This window comes from Empidonax traillii, unplaced genomic scaffold (assembly GCF_003031625.1).
Source record: "Empidonax traillii isolate 1590-97213 ecotype Southwest subspecies unplaced genomic scaffold, ASM303162v1 scaffold275:size1536655, whole genome shotgun sequence".
Taxonomy (NCBI): domain Eukaryota; kingdom Metazoa; phylum Chordata; class Aves; order Passeriformes; family Tyrannidae; genus Empidonax; species Empidonax traillii.
Genome location: NW_020955468.1, coordinates 362531 through 382929, shown reverse-complemented (window position 1 = coordinate 382929; position 20399 = coordinate 362531). Strand labels below are relative to the sequence as shown.

Genomic DNA, 20399 nt, shown 5'->3' with positions numbered 1-20399 from the left:
CACCCAAAAGGGATTGAAAGATATGATCTGAAAAAAAAGGATTAGCCCTATTTAACTGCATGTGATTATATAGCTAAATCTAATTATGCATCCCTCTGGCAAAAATAAAGTACATTTGAGATGTAGACAAGGAAAAAAGAGAAAGCCAGTGCACAAAAACATTGCAAGTTACCCCTCAAGAGCAACTTATCATGCTTTTATCAGACTTTTCCTGGATCTGCTGGTCCGAGCCTACTTGCAAGAGGAGGACAAAACACCCTATGGACTGAAACCATGTCAGGAATCTAAGCAACAAAGAGAGAGCAAAAAATCCAGACATCCAAAATTACTACTGGCTGAATGTGCAAAACAAGCGTAAAATTAATTTTTGTGTCAGAAAAGCTCATCACTTAGCTGCTGAAAAAACCAGCTAATTAGTAAGAATTAGTAACATAGAATGACCAAACTTTACAGCAATACACACAACTAAAATAATTATTAAATATTTCAAGCTATTGAAGATGTCAACAAAGACATTAGGTAAATCATTCACTGTTCACCAACAAGTTCTGACTGTAAAGCTTCTCCTTGGCTAAGACCGAATATGGTGTTTTCCTCAACTATTTATTTTGAAAGTCTCAGAAAGGCTTTCTTTTGTATATAGTATGTATACACACACAACCCAACAAAGCTGTGACACCATCTCTAAAAGTGTGAAGACATGGCCTCTAAGGAGAAGAAACACCTCCTCTAAGCAGTGGCAATGGGGGACCCAAGGCAGAAGGGTGTCAGCAGAGTGGGAAATCCTTTTATGATATGGAGCTGCTATAGTTTACATGGCTGTTGAAAAAACCCCAAACATCGTGATTTTCAATAGCTGAGAAGAGAGAGGACAGATGAACAGGCAGTGGTCCCAGATGTCCTAGAGCATATACTCTATTTGGATTGCAGCAGGTTAGATTGTTTTCTTATTTGTGTCACCAAAGTACCCTCATCATGGTACTTTTGTTAAATCACCAACCTGGCAAAGGAGCACCTTCAGAAGAATGGGATTTTCATTTTGAAACATCTGTATTTTAATTTTTTCTTTGTACCCCTGTTCTCTGGTACTCCACGTGGGTACCTTCCATAATGGCAACACAGGATGGCTGAGCTGCTTCTGCATTTCCTCCTCATGCTAGTAAAGCCATGCTGACAAATCTTAACTTTCTATGTCATCTCAAATGCACAAGGTCAAAAAATAAATCCTCTCGCACTGTGACTGGGTTTTCTTGCTAAATCAGCATTACTCCTAGACATAAAGCGCAGTTGAGTTTTTAAACACTGTCCTCAGGCTGTTTGTCTCCTCTGAATTCCTGTTGAATATTGATTTTGGATTTAAAGGTCCAACTGCCCACCTAATCAGGTTGTGTATACAAACTTTGACTGATTAATGGGTTATTTTAAATGCGCAGCTACTTCAAGGACTAATGAACATGGACAACATGAACTTTTCTTGTCTTGCTTTATGCCACAAGGTTTTAGATCAAACTATACCTTTACAAAAATACAGGCTTGACTTCAAGATACAACCACCAACCGGACTTCTCTGTGAATTGCTTTTTCAGACACATCTAAGGCAATTCTGCTAAGCCGTAGTTATAAGCAATCTTAAAATACCAGAAACATTACTTAGTATTAAACTAGAGACCACCTGTTGGCTTTTGAGATATTCATAACTCTAGCAGACCTTATATTTAGCAAATGGAATTCATTTCATACACGCTATCTAGATGCATCTCTCCACAGGTGAGCTACCATCTAGGCAGGTTTAATGGACAATTCCTCAGGCTGCCCTGGCAATTACTCCTCTGCTGACCTGGAAGGATCATTAATATTAGGGAGTTGAGATGCAATTCAATTTCCATTCTAGCTCAGCCCTAAGCTTCTTCTAAGTGGATGCTGTCAGCTGTGTCAAATTATACATGAAGCCTAGGTGATGTGGAGGACTATTAGGAAGAGAGCTGGGAATGGTAAACTCAAATCACAAAGTTTTCAGCCTGAACTTGAAGTGGCCTAAGATACCAACAGGCCAGAACCATTTGGCATGGGAAAACTCTAACAGATGCCCAAAATATTTTTTGGGGTTAAGATGCTGTGGGAAGAGTAAAATCAGATATGAATTAGCTCAGAGCAGTAAGAGATGAGCTGCTTCATAGAATGGCATGTTCTGTGATTTAAATGCCTACTATATACAACACCTAAAAGATTCAATGGCAGAACTCTGAGGAAGCCCAGCCAACAAATGCAAAAAGCATTACACAATATACCCGGTACACCAAAGGTAATGTTTGATCTTCAGCCCCACAACTACAGCAATAAATAAAAAGGAGGGAAGATAGCTCAGATCCAGTTCAGCAGGCAACCTTTAGACAATCATGGAAAAGCCCCCCAAAACCATAACTCCTTTCACCACAATGGTTATAACCTGTAAACCAGGATAAAATTGAACAACTGTCCTCCCCACTTTATTACCCTCTAATTCATTTGAATGAAAACTGATGTACCAAAAAACGTTTTTCCCCTTTCAAGCTAGTGGGGGGGGGGGGGGGGGGGGGGGGGGGATGGGAGGTTTATGTAAAGATGGAAGCTGCTGCTTCCTTGTTTAAAAAGCCTTTTAACCTCTTTTGGCAACCTTCATCCTCACCTTTGTCTTCCCCTGCTATCGTGATACACCTGTCCCACCTGATGCCAGCTCTGGTGTTGCCAGCAGAATTCCCATGGTGCATGCAGGCGCGACAGTGCCATGGCATTTTAACTCTTCTTGGGGAGAATAGGAAGCTAAAAAGATCATGAACCTCCCCAGAGGAGCTGAGCGCTCCCACACAGACACGTACCTTTCTGCTCGTTTTCAGGTAATATGGGAAGCTTTGCAACCAAAGCTCTTTTAAATTAGATGCCTTGGAGGTTTGTTAATTTCAAATAAATAAATAAATAAATAAATAAATAAATAAATAAATAGAACCCCTTGCTCTTTGGTGTTAGAAACAAGCAAATAAACAATCAACCTTTAAAAAATACACAGACACTTTCATTGTCATAAACATGCAGCGATTTACCCTCCCCTGAAAGATTAGAAGGAACTCATTTCAAAAAGAAACTACTTTGCATTATATATCACCAAATATTAGTCAATCAGATACAGTCATTCATTTATATGCAGTTTTTCTCATCAAAGCATGCATAAAACTCACAGGAATTCCCGTTGTACAAATGCTCACTGAAAAAAAATCAAATCAAAACAAGTACACACATACGTACACACACACACGTACACACATATTCTAAGCCAAGATGAAAAGCATGCATGGTCAGGGTTTAAGCATCATTTAAGCCAAAATAATTGCTAGATTATTAAAAAGAAAGCAGCCTGGCAATTTTTTGAAGCAGGTTTTATTCATGCTTTTATTTGATTCTTCTCGATTATCCTTTCCTTTAGACAATTTGTAGCAAACATGCTAAAAAAAAAAAAGGCTCTATTGTTTAAAAAAAGCAGATGAGAAAAAGACCAGCAGCATCCATGCTCTGGGTACCAAAGCATTATTTTCTTGGAGCAGAAAAGAAAAAAAAAAAACACACCACACATTTAAAAGCTTTTCTAGATTTAAAACATATGTCGTGCAGAAATTTGATCTTAATATTAGTGACATGCAATCTCCAAGGAGACGTATTCTAATTAAAAAAAAAAAAGTCATTTTTAGTAAATCGGCATAAATGCCTTTTTTTTTTTTTTCCTTTCTCCTCCTTGCTGTCAGCCTAAAGGTATCTTAAACCCTGCATGCGGCAGTGCTTCGCCTGTGCGCTGCATCGGCTGTGAGAGAAGAAGCTACCTGAGAGTTTTCACAGTGCCATCTCATATCCATGTCTGCCTGGCTACCCTGCGTGCTTACAGCTTTTTTTTTTTTCCCCCTTTTTTTTTTTTTCCCTTCCCTCCTTTCCTTCTTCCTCCTCACCCTCCCCTCCCCCAGAAAAACCCCTCCCGCCCTTAATTCTTAATGGAAATCCTAGGGAATTTAGTCCATCCTCTGAAATCAATACTGGTGACAGGCGCGCTCCGCGGGACCCGCCGATGATGAATCGCCTGCGCATCCTCACGGCCTATCAGCGCCCGCCGCCGCACAGCCAATGGCCGCGCCCGGGAACCGCACCGGGAGCCGGGAACCGCACCCGGGAACCGGGAACCGCACCCGGGAACCGCACCCGCACCGCGGAACGGAACGGGCACCGCCCGCACCCACGGAGCGGGGAGGGGCGCGGATCCCCCGCGGGAAGGGGCGTGTGTGTGTGTATCTGTGTGTGCCTGTGTCTGTGTGTCTGTGTGTGTCTCTGTGTCTGCGTGTGTCTGTGTGTGTGTCCGTGTGCGTGTCTGTGTAGGGGAGGGGGGTGGGTGGGGGGGGGGGTGTTTTGCCTCCCGTCGTTCCGGCAAAGCGGGCGTGCCACATCGACCCGGCCCTGCTCGGCAGCGTTATCTTTCTTAGCGTTTTAAAAGTCCCAGCAATCGGCCAGGGAAGCCCCTGAGGAGCAGCTCCGCGAACGCCTCGAAACGGAAGCAAGCGCGCCCCTTCGTTTTGGAGCCGCCACCCCAACCTGTGCCCTCCCTACCCGACGCGCCGGGAGGGTGTTACGGGAAGATAGCACAGCACGTCTGGGCTGCCGTGTGGAAACCCGTGATACGCCTCTGCTGGCGCTGGCCAGAGCCAGATCAGTCGCCCGGCGCCGCACAGGTGCCAGAGCAACCCTGAGCAAGCAAGCGCTGAAAACGGGTTCATCAGATCGAGCCAACAAACCCCACAAAATCCAACCACAACGTATAGCCACCTTTTAAAACAACACCATTTTACTTTGATTTGTTCTAGGGGCAATTTTTCGTGTTTTTTTTTTTTTTTTTTCTCCTTAACAGTTTTCATGATGCCCAACAGTTGCAAGATTACAAAGCTCCCACCTTACTCTCCCGTAGGGCTTTTCCAGAAGCCCTCAAAACCAGTTTGAATAATGGATGTCTGTGCTGAGGAAAAAGACAAGTGAGAGATGAAAAAGTCGAGTGAAACCAACTTTGCAGTTGCCCTGACAGGAGCTCAGAGATGATAAGGCTGCCCCTGATATGCCGTACCCTCACCCATCCATTTCAGTGGCAATGTATTACCTGTTTCTAAAGTCATTTTGAACTTGCAACACCATTTGATAAACAACAGGTCTGCATGTACCTTCCTGCTAATGGCCAAAGCACATGGCAGTAAAACAAAGCCAACACAATGCAATGCCTCGATACACTTCATCATGAAAAAATAAAGTAAGATTTACTCTGTATGAAAAACATCACACTCCTCTAAAGAGAGCCAGGTTCAACCCTAAGGTGTGTGGCTCAGTATATTTGGTAGATTTCCATAGAAGTGCCTAGATTTTTAATATTCAGTTATTAAATTATAAGCATGTGTAACAGGTGGTCCTTTCCCGATGAACTGAAAAATAAGAACCCATCGACAGCAGCTAGGCTGCATTTTTGACACGGGTACTCTCTCTATATATTCATTTGGCTGCAATTCAATCACAACTAAGATAGTTAATGCTGAAAGAAACACTTCATAGCTTGTTAGAAGCCTTGTCACTGTCTGTTAAATGTCTGACTGTATGAGGTGGCTCTAATTAGAGGAAAGTCATTGCCCTCAGGCTCTTAACACCTGCCTTGTGGTGAAACCTGACTCTTGACCCTGAAACTGCCAAACTGCAAGACAATGTGCCAGTGGATGGCGCAGAAAGCATTCCACGCACTTGTTCTACTTGTTTCTAAGCGTGGGTCAGCAAAATTAAAAGGTCCTCTGGAGCTGAACATTATATTTTGATAGCTCTCACAGTTGTAAATCTCTCAGCATATCCATCCAGAGCAGTTTTTGGCTTTCTGGATTCCAAGGAGCACCCTAGGAATCCCAAAATCTTGACTCTGTACCTATCCCCTCTGTGAAGAGGACAGAGGACACCATCAGGCCATAATTATGTGGTTGCTTATCCAGTGTTTTGCCATGTGGGCAACAGTCAAAGTTCTAAGCCTTTTTTGCACATCCCATCTCAAGGACCAGGAGAGAGAGCTCATGGCTGGCATCTGTGCTCTGACTTCCCTTCTGGCATCAGCATTGATTTCCATGGCTTGCCTGACAATAACCCCTGTCGGGGTTGTGTTCTCAATGAAAGGTGTACATCTAGGGGCAAAGCAAGTAAGAAAAACACTCATATTTTCATTAAGAAAATTATCTAAGTGAGAATAATAAGTACCATTTCAAGCGGTTCAAACAATGGGGTCCTTTCACATTCAGTAAGACAAACTTTCACTAACCCCAGTATGCGCTTTCCTGAAAGACAGTACTAAATTATCTATAATATTTTGCTTGAGGTGGTATTTTTCAGAAGTGTGATTCTACAACAGCCCCATTAACAGAACATAAATGTGTTTTTTATGATGTTATTTAGGGGACTAACTAATACAGCAGTAACGGGAGTGGTATAAAGATGGATGGCAGACTCCTCTCAAATGTTGAGCAGAGCTTTGTGAGGATGGAATGCTGTTTGAAAAACCTTGCCCTGAAGTGCTAGGAGAAATGCTGCAGAGCACAGCTTGCTATGAGCCATGCTAGGTCAGAAAGGTATATCCTACAGATTCTGGGTGTCCAGCAAAAGCAACTTCCAATGGAATTCCTTCCATTGGAGAATAAAAGTCCATCTAGCCAAGTTCAGAGGGTTTTTTGCCTTTCGTGGAGATGCAGCTGTATGTGCCTCATGTGTGGTGTGCTATGGTGTGCTATGAAAATACAATAGACTGTGTGGTTAGGATAAATTTTACCCAAAGGAAGTGAAGACAATGTAAGTGTTATGAGCTTAGTATGGCAAAGCAGTTAGAAATGCACCTGCCTTTACATTTAAGTACTTGTAACTTTGCATTTAAGTAAACTCCTGAGTGCTTTGTTGAATCAAGTCCAAATATACCAAAAAATAACACTAAATGCAAGAAAGCGATAAACCTGAATTTGCTTGAGTACACATTCTCAAGCTGTACATGAGAGTTTTGCTGAATGTATGTATTTTGCCAAAAATATACAAAATGTCACTTAAAAACCTGCTTGTCAATGCAGTGAGGGATATGAAATGAGTTGTATAGCATATATTTCATAGCAAGGGACAGTGTCATAAATATCACAAAGACAAATCTATATAGTTACTAAAATGCAGAAACAGCATTATCCTTGAAAAACATACACCAAAAAAAATGACATAAAACCCACCATACAAAACCAAGAACAGAAGAAGCCAGACTTGAGATTTGATTTAAATCTAAATCTAATACATATTTCATTAACTAGACAGGAACTGTGCAGACATATCATCATTAAAATCCTTGCTACTGCACTGAACAGGCAGTTTTATAAAATTATTGTAATTTATCTGCAAAAAAGATCTACTCAAGAGCAAAAAAACACCTGATTTTTATTTTTTTACTACAATTTTATCAAAAGAATTTGCATCTACAGTTCAGACACAGGTGGAAGCCTTCAGTTCTTACACTTCAACCTAAGGGCAAGCACAGGTTAAGCTGTTTGAGATGAGAACGAGATATTTGATATATTATGCACCACTTCTAATGTGCTTAATGAACGTGAAAGTTATGTGAGTTTTAAATATAAATGCCTATGAGTCCTTAGGGATTAAATTGTCTTTTCAACTTGAGAGTCACATCTCTCTTATGGTCAGGTGGGCCTCCGCTGATGCCCAGTCACCTGCAAACCCCCCAGTACTGTCCTTTGAAAATGTATTTAATGACTTTGAGGTGTATGTGGGTTTGCTGTCTACAGTGAGTTTTAATTTCACAATTACTCATGCACACAGTCATTCCTATCCAGAGAGAGTTGGTAATAAGGAGGTAGCCTTACTGTTTTCACGGGAGAACTGGGGCAGTATTTGGGATGTCATCAATGTGACATCTTCACTTTTCCCCTGGAGACTTCTGCAATATTCCACTCTGCTAAACTACCAAACTCTGGGAAATAAGTGTCAGTGTCAACACTTTCTGTCATCTCTGTAACACTTAGTGTACTTGCACCTGTGACAAAATTACCCCCTTCTGGCAGGAAGTCTGTAATCTCCTTCCTGGAGGTCTGAACTCTCCCATCATGTCAGCCAAACTGCACCTATCAAGCCAGCTTGCAGGTACCTCCATTCCCATGGATCACAGAAAAAAAGCTCGACAGTGATGAAAATCTTCAAGAGAACTGCCCTCCACTGCTTAAAAGGTCAAGATTTTCCTCCTTCTCTAAGCAAATGGAAGCAGAAAAACTGTCACCAGAAAAAATTACTCTCTCAAGAAACCATAATTTAGATCAATCCTATCTGTTTGGAACTAACAGAAGCCCTCAGACTTTAGTTCCCAGTTCTGTACTCTCAAGAAGCAGATTAAATGTACTCTTTGTGATGGGCACACATATATTTTCATTCTCTGCTTCCTCTTACCTCCTACTTACCGTTTCCTAACTTTTTTTCCTGGTCTTTCCAAATCTTTTTACACCTGGTTAATCAACAGAGGCATAATAATACAATGGGAAAATGATGACATGCAGATATTATGCTAATTATATAGCACCTTTATTTTGTCTCAATTGTCTCCATAAATTATGTTTCTTACCCATGCAAATATTTACTCTTCCTGATTGCTCACACCTATCTGCTTTAGTCATAAGTACTCACTGCCTTTTCTAGAGTGGAGGGGACAAGTTACATGGGCAGAGACATAGGTACAGATTTAGGAAGGGGAAAGAAGTCAGCTACTTTTATAGAAATCTTTCCAAAGATGATTAAAAGTGAACAGCTGCAAACCTTAGCACTTTTGAAATGGCAAAATTAAACATTGGTGGAAGCATGTTTAAAGCTGAAAGAAGAAATTTTGCTCCTAGACTGATCCTATCCACAAAAGCAGACACAAAGAAGCAGTGTCTCCCACCCTTCTGTGGGGAAAAAAACAAAATCAAAGATAAGACAAACTCAGAGCAGCATTCTGAAATTTTGGACTTATGATGCCCACACTTTTCTAATTAAAAATAATCCAAAATTACATTGTCTAATTATTCACAAGGATCCATTTTGTCTACACAAAGGATTAACCCTTGCTATACTGTGCTGGCTGGGAAAAGGGGTTTTGCCCCCCTATGTCATTCTAGGAAGTACTGAAGCTCTCTTAACTTGCAGCTGACTGTCCACTGTGTAAAAGACTTTTCAGGAGATTATATGCCTTGATTTCTGCACCAAGTGCACCTCTGTTCAGGTCACAGAGTCCTAAATAAACTAACCCTAAATCCTCATAGGTGATTCACATGAGACCTCTCTGCTTCTTTTGCAGGGGGGCAAAGGGAATGCAGAGCCACAATGGATCGGGTCTCTTTGATTTGTTATTTTAAACCAACACTGAGTTACAGGTTTTATTCTCGCTTCAGTGAGTGTCAGTTCAGGCACAGGGGGTTTATTAGGGGACCTGAACTATCTCCAGAGGCTCAGCAATGTTGATGAGCCCCCCCGGGCATTCAGATGGGCCTGGGGAACAGGGTCGAGCTTGGCATGGCTGACATAAGACTTCTAAATTACCTTAAGGCTTTTCTCCTCCTGCAAACAAGCAACAGGATCCAGAGGAGAGGGGAGAAAGAACTCCAATACCTGCAGCAGCACACCAACAAGGTATGTTTTCCAGGAGAAGCACAAGAAGTTGTACAAGTGAAAACAGGGCGGGGCGGGGGGGGGGTGGAGTATCAGGAGAGAGAGGCCCACATCTGTCTTTTGCCCTGTTCTGAGAAAGCATGTCAGAGGTCACGTTTTCTTCCCCCAAATGAGAACAAGAAAAAGAAAAAAAAGTCTTTGTGTTCTTTCCTGCTGGGTACATAAGGCCCATCTGTGTGCGTACAAATAAATAAACTGGGAGCAACTGCAGTTGAGGATATTCTGTAAACAATAAAGCTGTTTATACCATTTCATTCTTTTGTCAGCGTTTGATGTTTCAATATGATTGTGCATTTCACAAATTTTTAGGTCCAAAGTAATTATCTCATCACCTTTGGCAGGGTCACGGAAGATTTTATCCCCGTGTATCAGCCTCTACTAAGGATAAGAGGGGCAACTGCATACACCAAAATGTATACAGGATGGTGAAATCCATACCATTAAGACAGAAACTTGTTGTACTGGGTACTTAGGGGAGCAGAAATAAAATTTGAAGTATCAGTTTCCAGTGTATTTATTTTCTCCAGGTGTGACTTTGCCCTGCTCCATCAGAGCCATTTTTAGCAGCTGGGGAATCCTTGTTGCAATTTCAACGTCTATAAAACAGTTTAAATCTAAAACTAACAGAGCAGAGAATGTAATATACTGGGTTTGATTGATCTGGATCTTTGAGTTTCTAAAACCTTGTTGCTTCAAAGAAGATTGCTACGAATATATTGTTTGTTCAATATCAAAATCATACCTTTTTGGAGACACCCACATAGCTTAGAAATAGATGTACAAATGCATTAAGATTTGGCCTTGCTACGTTTTGCAGAGTGGGAGTGTAAGAGGAAAAAAAAAAGAGAATGTGAAACTTTCCTTCTAAATTAAAGGTTTCATATCCTAATAAATAATTTCTTTTGCTGTTAGTAAACGCTTTCATTATCCCCTAACGTGGAGAAGCCTGCAGAGACTGGGTACCTACTGCTGGCTCTCTATTCAGAAGACTCTTTTAACTGTTACATCAGGTAAACAGCAGAGCCTGGGCTGTGTCTCTTTTGTCTGCTCCATGGAAAAATAAAGCAGCTATTGACTAACTACACAAGACACCTACAAAAGCACACACAATGTGATGTTGGCCATTCACCAGGGTGGCTTTCCCGTGGTCGCAGTGATGCTCAGGGCTTCCTTTGGCACGTGCGTTGGGTTTTTATGGGAAGGGTGACTGACATGGATAACAGATTCAAGAAGTAGCTGAAGGCAGATGAGCCTTCTGTACGCTGACAAGGATAGAATCACCAAGAAAGAAACCTTCAAATGAAGAGCTAATTAATGGGTGCAGTTGTGTGCTGGTTATCAGGAGGACTCTAAATTACAGGCCTAGAGGAAGACCGCAAAACTAATGAAGAAATTTACATTTAGCAGAGAATGTCGTGCTCTGACATCAACCTCCAGGTGATGGGAAATGAGGAGACTGATGGGCTGACAAGGGTGCTTACATCTATAAAGCACAGGGCTGCTCACCCGCCTCTCTCCCAGCAGTCAGGTTTGAAAAGAAAGGATTTTTATCATGGAGGAAAACCAAAGAAACTAGAAGAGACATGAAAACTACACAACAGTAAGATCAACCTACAGACAGAACTAAAAGCAAAGGGAACTACTTCGTTTATTAATGAAGTATTCTTTATACTTATTTATTCTTTAAAAGGGCATAACAACATGAAACTGAGCCCTTGATACTTGAACAGGTCTAACAAAACAACATTAAAAAATCCTCAACAAAAACGGAATTTAACACTTCATGAGAATTATGATTTTCACATTTTAATTAAATTACTGCTTTGGCTCAGCCATTTTGCCATAGGCAATAACTATACAGAGTTTGGAGGGGGAAGGTACTAGTTGTTTATTTCTTTGAAGTTAATAGCATTAAAGAAAGAGATTAGGGCTGGTGAAAAACCCCAGTCTTTCGGAAGTCAACAGCAATTCTACCAGAATTTTAATCCTTATTTTTCAAAACATACCATAGCACGTCCTCTGCTTTCATAGCTCTTGAGGAAGCACAATCACCTATTAGCACAAGTGAGAAGTCCTTTCATAAGCAGTGTTGCCACCACCTCCCCATTCAGTGCTATAGAAGAGAGTATGTCAGCTCTGCTCTACTCCTAGACAAGCCTTGTAGATTTGTAGGTCTGCATCCTTAAAAATTCCACACACAGCTTTAAAACGTGCAGTGTTAGAGAAACTGTTTAGAAGGTGGAATAAGCGTTATTTCTATAGGAGACCAGAGGTGATTTGATATGTTGAACCAGTATGGAGGCATGTGATGAAAGCAGAAAGGTTTCGCTAACTACTGGTGTTCACCATTCAAGGAGAACTCTGACACACTATTTATATTCATTTCTATCACTACATACCTAGTTAAAACGCAAATTAGCCATAAATTTCATGTTATTATGACAAGAAATGAAAAATCAAAAACATATTGCTCATCATGATGTTATTCTTCCAGTGTATACACGGGGTACTGCAGAAAAAATATTAAAGAGTTGTATTTTTTGGTTGATTATCTGTCAAACAGTTTGCTTGTGCAGGTCACAGTTCTGTAAGCAATCAAATAAGCTCATGATGATAAACTGGAAATTACAATATTCATGTGCAAGGCCACACACGAGCATGTACACCCCTATGTGTTGGAAACACCCTATTTGTTTTCTGCTTTGTTTACTATCAAATCTTCTTACTTCTCTTTCATGCTAAGAGACAAGTAATTAGAAGTCTACTAATCAATAGACCATTTTATTATCCAGTGCAGCTCTGAATAATCCCCATAATTTAACGAGCTTCTGAGCAGGCCAGCAGGGAATATGCAGAGAAAACAAAGAATTTGACAAATACCAAGGGCTAGTCAGTACAAAGCAGCTTTCAAGAAAATAAAAAAGCTCCCTGAGATTAATTTTAAGTAGCGGAATCAAAACAAGCGAAATGCAAATCTGGTTTTCCTTCTTTTCTTTGCAGTAAAATTCACAGCTGCTTTGCCCCAGCTAAGCCTCAGAGGTCAGTCAGCTCTGGCTGCTGGAGGTGGCACCTCCTTCTGGGCTAGGGAGAACTCCATGGCCACAGGAGGGATTTTTTTGTTCAAAGAAAGGAAAGCAAGGATTATATTATTCTCCCTCAGGGCTCCCCAACAGGTTTAGGTTTCTCCCCTGAAGCTTTGTGCAGAAGTCTTAGCACAGCTATGCTGGACCATCAGCATCCTCAGGCAGCAAAGCCAGGTGCTCCCCAGTGCCACTGGAGTGCCCTTCTTTATGCCATGATAGAAGTGGATTTAGCACCGAAACTCTAACAATAAAGAAGCAGGAACATACTGTCCATCACAATATTCATACATTCACACATTACAGAAACAGTTATCTGCTCAGACCTCCTCGTTTCTATTTTTTTTTTAAACAATATAATTGAATTTTATTTGGCATTCTAGATGTGTATATTTATTTAATTGAAAGCAACCAGGATAATTATTCATTGTCTATCAAAAATGTTTTCTGTGCTTTAAAAAAGACTACAAAATAAAAAGTAGGACAATGCAGAGTAAAACCATTAATTAAATAGTCCTGAATGTATTTTCTATGCTCTTTCATTTCCTTGACAGCATAGCTGTGCTATTTCCTCATTCATTGTTAATGAACTAAGTATATCCTTGCTTGGTCTTGCTACAATATCAAAACAATAAAAATAAATAAAATCAGCCCAGTGTTAAATTTAAGCCTAAAGTCCATAAGAAACATTTACAACTCAAATCACAGTCAGGTTTAAATCACAAACTTTTCAATATTTAACATAATATTTTTGTAGCAAATGCATAAATCATCAAATGAATAAGACTGGGAAGGATAGAAGCAGATTTTAAAAAAAAATACAGGATACGGATGCAAATGCTTGTAATAATGAAAAGTCAAAAGTCACTGCGCTTCTAATTGACATAATATTCATATTCAACTCGTTTTGCCTTGGAGTCCATGATTGGTGATACAATTTATTTCATTTATGAAATTATTTCTAAATGTTTAATTAGTGCAAAATATAAGCACAGTGTCAGCTCTCAGGAGCCTGGGGTCTAAAAGACACACATGACTGAGAAGTTTCTGGTGTCCAAAATCCAGAAAAGGCTCAAACAGCCCTTCCAAGTCAGAATGTCACTATGAAAAAAAAAAAAAAACAAACTTGGAAAAAAATCTCTGGGTCCAGCTCACTGGCTTAGCATTTCTTTCTTTATAAAATCTTCCTTAGCTACTTTTGCCAGATGCCATGACAGGTTATTCTTGTTTGGGTCCATGTCTCACTAGGACCATTCCCTCTGAGCAAGAGAGGCTGGACCAGAGGTCTCCCCAGGCCCCTTCCACTCAGAGAGGCAGAGCTCGAGAAGTGTGGTTCAAGAGGGCTAGATCCATATCATAACCACCACAGGACCTTTTTACCAACCACTCACACTTTTGACTGTTTGAACACCAAGCATCCTGACTGTTCCTACTGGAACATCACTCTCACTATCCTCCTATTGTTCCCAACCTAAGTTTATCTGTGACCAGTTTATCCCTGTTTCATCTCATGTCATTTCAATATTTTGGCATAAATAGTCATCTCCCCTCACTGATTAATTTATTTTCATTTCTAGTCATTGTTTTCATTGAATGGTCTGGGTTGGAAGCAACCTTAAAAATCATCTAGTTCCAATCCCCCGGCCATGGACAGGGATACCTTCCACTAGACCAGGTTGCTGAGAGCTCCACCCAGCCTGGTCTTGAACACTTCCATGATTGGGCCATCCAAAACTTCTCTGGGCAACCTGTTCCAGTTCTTCACCATCCTCACAGTAAAGAATCTCTTCCTAACACCTAATCAAAATCTACCCTCTTTCAGTTTGAAGACATTACCCCTTGTTCTGCCACTACATATTCTTGTAACAAGTCCCTCTCCATCTCGTAGGCTCCTTTCAGGTCACAGTTAGGTCACCCCAAAGCCATTGCTTTTCTAGGCTGAAACTTATAAAAAACCCCAATTCTCTCAGCCTTTCCTCATAGGAGAGTTTTTCCATCCCTGTAATCAACTTGGTAGCCTCCTCTGGACTTGCACCAACTGGGGACATCAGAGCTGGATGCAGTATTCCAGGTTTTGCTGTGTCAAAACAGGCCATGTTCTTTTAGAAGATAGAAATGTGAATGAGATCACACCAGGTGAGCAAGGATGTGAAGTCTCAGCTGTTCTTACACTTTAATGTTGCATGTTCTTGAAGTACGCTGGGATAAAGACACACATTTCCTGTGGACGCGGAGTACTGGTGTGCTGCAAGTGCCACATAAAGCTGGGGTATCTGGTTGGTGGAGCAATATTCATTTTTTTTACCTTTTAGGACAGGATCTTTATCAGTTTTCCCTCCCTTGATAGGGGTCAGCAGTACAATTCCCTTTTCTACAGCTGCAACAATCCGGATTACTCATCCTGTTATCATTTAGTTTTTTCTCTTTCATTTCTAACTGATGAACAATTAACTTGTAGCTCAATATCTTGTTATTCTGAAGTATGTAATTTTGCACTTGATACTAATGAATTCATCTCTCTGCTCCTACCACAGTCCACAGGATCATTCAGCCCAACACCTCATTTTCTCCATATCAGCAATGCCTGCTTTCTTTTTGTCATGCCTAATCAGTGCACCTCTGCTTTTGGAGCTACTCCTGGGCTACTTTTTTTGCTGCTGTTCATTAGTGAGTCTCAAAAGAAGAGGCAAGACTTGCAATCAACCAGCTCATCAACTAGGAACAAAATACTGGTTTTCTATTCCTGGTAGGTTGCATCTTAACTCCTTCCTTCATCTTATGGCTATCTACAGCCAGAATTTGGAAGAAGGCCTTACCTAGTGATTTATAAAGAAAACAAGAGCTACAAGAACAGAGTCAGGCAGAATGCTAACCAAAAAAAGAGAGGACCAAGAATCTGCAACAGTACTGCCCACACCACTAGAGGGAAGAAGGATAAATGTATCAGTCCCCGTAGAGAAAAGGAGTCATACCTTTATTCTAACCCATAGCGGTACATCTTGTTGACATATAAAATTGATCCTAATAGCCAAATACATCCTCAGTAAAATGAACAACTCTTTGGATTTTTTCTGCAGCTGTAACAGCTAATTGATTAATAGTGCAGAAGCCAAGAAGAAATAGCGTGTATGACACCACATTCATATTTTCTCAGACAGATTAAGTAAAGTTTTAAGGCCTTGTATTCATTCTTTGCAGACTGGTGAATTCCATCTGTTAAAAATGAGTTTCCAGTTGGCATACAGAAAATGACTGCATTGTTGTATTAGCATCTCCAGTAAGCTTTGTCATTTATTTCTGTAATTAAAACCATTTTGAGAAAGACGTAGTCAGTTCAAGCAAATTACATGTTATAATAAAACAATTCTAATAACAATCCAGAAGTTATTAATGAATACTCAAATCTATATAGGAAAGTATTAACTGGAGTAGCTCCTGAACAGGATTATTGCTATTTTCAGGCTTTTAAATGTGTAAATGTGTTTTCTGCACAGAATGTGGCAGTTACATTTGCATAAGAATCATAAATCCAATCCAGAAATGTAATTTTATTTTTCTCAATAACCAGTCTGTTAATTTATCAAGGGCTCTGAACATCTGAACTGGTGGAGCAGAGGATAAGATGTCTTTTTCATGGGATTTAGTAGCTAGAAACAAGCAGGGAACTGAAGGATGAAATTTTTAAAACAACTTTTATTGATCGCAAAAACACAGTTTACCGTTTCTTAGATCTCCCTGCCTAGTGTTCGCCAGCCTCTCCTCACATCTCCAATCCCAGTAAAAGCAGTGTAGAAGTAATAAAAACCTCCTCCTGTTCTGATTAGTTGTTTTGAATATACAAAAAAAATTATATCTCCCAGGGCCTTTCCTAACAGAATGTACTGTGGCTAAAAGCCTACTGGCAAATCACTACACACAGATGCCTTAAACATGTGCTCACACAAAGAGCCAGAAAAGCAGCTTCTGAGTAAGGGGTTTTCCTTTTGTAACTGCAAGTATTTGCAGATAAGTTTGTTTTCTCTGCTTACACTGAGGAGAACAATTTATGCTTGTTAAAGACTGTCTCTGCCCAGGCGCCTTTTGAAGAGTTAACTCCAGCAATTAAACCCCTGGCCCTAGGAACATTAAATTTCAAAAAGACCATGAAACTTGGTCAAGAAGCTCTGGAGATGTTCAGCAATTTGACTCAAGACAAGAGCTGCAGTAAGTTGAGGCAATGGTGCAACCCACTTTGGTCAGAAAACTTCCCATAATTTCATTGAGACCGATGAATGAGACAACACTAAGGATCATGACCTCATCCATTTGTTGGAATTCTGACCTTTCAAGCACAAGATGATCATTCCTAGATCTTTTATCCTCTGACAAGGACAGGCTATGAAGATAAACCCAGCATATAATAAAATGATCATGCCCTTCTTGACATCAGAAATCTTCTGTTCGGAAAGGGCTATATAAATACAGAGTACTGTCATTGTTGTTTTATTACATGAAAATCTGTAACTTCTGCCACAAAATAATGTTCTTTCAAAAGCACTGCACACAACATTCCAAAATGAAATAGCAACACTCCCTCATAGCTGGACCTGATACAAGAGCCACCAGTTAAAGAGTAAGCTCCCGAGGAGTTAAGATGAGCTATTTGAGAAGCTATGCAGCTACTAAATGTATGTGTGGTTAAACATCTTGGTGTCCAAAGAAATTCCTATCACGAGAGCCTTAAAAATAGGCCTATTTCAGCCTAAGCAGCAAAAGAATGGTAATTTTATAGTGGCACAGGTGGCTGTGTTCATGCATCTTTTCCTCTTACAAGTGCTGGCTTCTCATGAACACTTTTACAGCTGAAACGCAAGAAATGCACACCTCAACCAGTTATATTCCCAGGGTTGAAATCTGACACATGTAACACATTCTTTGCTGCAAAGAAGAAAGCACCTTTATTTATGTAGTTATTACTACATCTTGCTTCCTAAAGATCACACTACGTTTTTATTTCGTGGCAGATCAGTGCTGCAACTAAGTGACTGAGTGGTGATTCAGTAGTCTAAAATTAACCAACCTATCCTAAATCTGAGATGTGTCATTCCACCTATGACATCAACAAGAAATGGTACCCAATGCCTTTCCTTCTCTCCATAATTAGAAGTCTTGAAGGCTTTGGTTTTTCTGAAAATAAAAACCACCTTCCCAAACAAAAACCCTAAGCAAATCTGGTTCCTCTGACAGGTGACTAAATCACAAGAAAACTCGTATAAAGCCCCAATTTTACAGTGAGACAGAGTATGGTCTTTATGATTCTTTAAAATAAGTGAATATTTTATGTGTGCTTTCACTCAAAAGCTTTTAGACTCCTTTATTCTCGACCCCTTTCTCCAGTATTTTTTTAAACAGAAAGGAAAGCAAACACAGGAAAGAAGGCAACACAGAGTTTACACAATTTTTGGCAAAAAATGACACTGCAGAATAAAAGTCCACTGAAAGCAGAAATATGCGGACAAATACAAAAGAAGACAGGTTCCATATAAATTTGCTTTCACAGAAAAACTACACATAAAGCCTCTCTGAGGTCTTTCCTCCCTTTCCCTGGCAATCACAGAAGGGCTCACCAAATCATCAGCCTAACTAGACTGGAGATTTAGCCAACATGAGTGGATTAGTAGCAGGTGAACAGAGACTGCCACTGGCACTGTTAGGTTGCTGATATGGACTTCCTGATGAGACACATGTTCTGCATAAAGCAATAAAGCCTCCTCCTGCACTCACATTTGCATGCACCATATAAAAGTCCATTCAAAAACACAGTTGCTTGTAGCATTGACAGAAGAATCCCACTTCCAAAACTTTTTTTTAAGGTTTAACTGCTTAAATGAGTCATTCAGTGTTCCCAGGAAGGGAAAAAAAAAAAAAAAGCTGCAAGAGAACAATCAGCCACAAGGAATTAGCAGTTGCAAGGGTGCTGCTAAAGTTCAATGACAAATGGCACCTTGAGAAATGTTGCTTCAGAAAAAAAATGGGGAATAGGTTTTGAGGGGGAAAGATAATAATGGTTAAATAAGCTAAACAAAAGGGAGGAAGGATACAGAGAGCAAGCAACCAAAATTTTTCAGTAGAGGAATCAATTTAGAAATATACAGTTAATTATAAAAATAGGACAATTAATGAAAAATACAAAGGAAATGTGGAAAAACTAAGAAACGATCTGTTGCGTGGGTGAGAGTGAACACAGAAAAAGATAACAATGTCAGATGGAATATGCTACTAAAGCTTCCTATTTCCCCATGTCTCTTTGTTTTTCATACTCTTGCAAAACATTACCTCATCCGTTTGTTTTTTTTTTCTTTTTTTTTTTATCCCTTGTGTGCAAAGTCGCATTTCTCATCATTGTCTTTTCCACTGCAGACAACAAAACTCTTCTCTAGCCAGAGTGCCATCAGAGACAATGTCACGCACAGCTGACTGTGTCTTCAAGTGCATTTGTTTGTATTTGTTAAATGTATTTTAAATGTGTTCTGTTCACCCACCTCTTGATAGCAGAAGCTCAGGGAGATGAAACACTGAGCAATGTCTCATTCCCAATCAGTCCCAGGTATGCGCACACACTCATGTTTCTAGAGTGGGTTTTAAGCAATCAGAGGAAAATGGACATACTACATGTTGTTTAATCAGTGGATTATGCAAAAGCACAAAATATCTTCTTTGAAAGTATTTTCTGTCATCTCTGTAGCTCCTAACCTACAATCCTTTTGAAGAAGAGAAGCTTCAGATTGTTTCGGCATAAAAAACTTCACTAAAATTCTGAGTAAATTTGCTTATTTACTTACATGTATTTCTTTGTAAAATATACTTTTCACCAAATAATACAGTTACACTGATTAAAAAACAGTTGTTATAAACTGTTGCGGTTTACTTCTGTTTCTGAGATTCGAAGGATGTTCAAATGGAGTCCAATCTCTTCACTGTGTTAAATAATCTGGACCTTCAACACTGCCAGTGCAGATGTATTCACACCTCTGCTTTCCCACCAAAAAAACTGTTTTAGTAGTATCTACTGTGTGACAGAGTGAAAAAAGTTATCACAGTGCAAAGGATGATCAAAGAAGTATGCCTGTGATTCGAAGTTTGCCACTGAGCTACTTCAACCTGAACCAGAATCAAATGCAAATTTCATAGCCTTCCCACTAAAATACATCTTTGACCAAAGATCATCCCATTTGTGATTTATTGCACCACTTCTTTCACTGCTGAAACTCTCCCAGATGTCCTCATCATTTTAGGATACTGCCCTTCAAATTTGCTTTATAATGTGCCTTGTACATTTCATAAATCAAGGTTGAACTCTTCACTTCTGTGAATTACTCCTGAAAATAACCTCACACATCTTCTGAAGTATAATCCATTCACTTGATGAAACACTAAGATTTTTCCTTAATGTGTCCTGGTCAAATTCATAATTATAACACATATTCCATTAATGTTCCTTGCAATAATTAAATGATAAGAACTTGATGATCCCACTGAATAAGGCAGAGAATCAGATCTGTGTGAAATCTCTTC

The 20399-nt window shown here is 40.0% G+C and overlaps 1 protein-coding gene across 11 annotated transcripts in view; it reads right to left on the bottom strand.

Moving 5' to 3' along the window:
• The window catches only part of NRXN1 (neurexin 1), a 426871-nt gene that overhangs the window by 50566 nt on the left and 355906 nt on the right, over positions 1–20399 (bottom strand). For 2 of the 11 annotated variants that reach the window (XM_027889917.1, XM_027889918.1), the window contains exon 1: positions 3849–3937. The exons of the other annotated variants lie outside the window; for them this stretch is intronic. In XM_027889917.1, the coding sequence (XP_027745718.1) occupies positions 3849–3881 (33 nt within the window). In that variant the 5' untranslated portion in view covers positions 3882–3937. Of the gene's footprint in view, positions 1–3848; positions 3938–20399 lie in introns of those variants that run through there. 11 annotated transcript variants of the gene reach the window in all.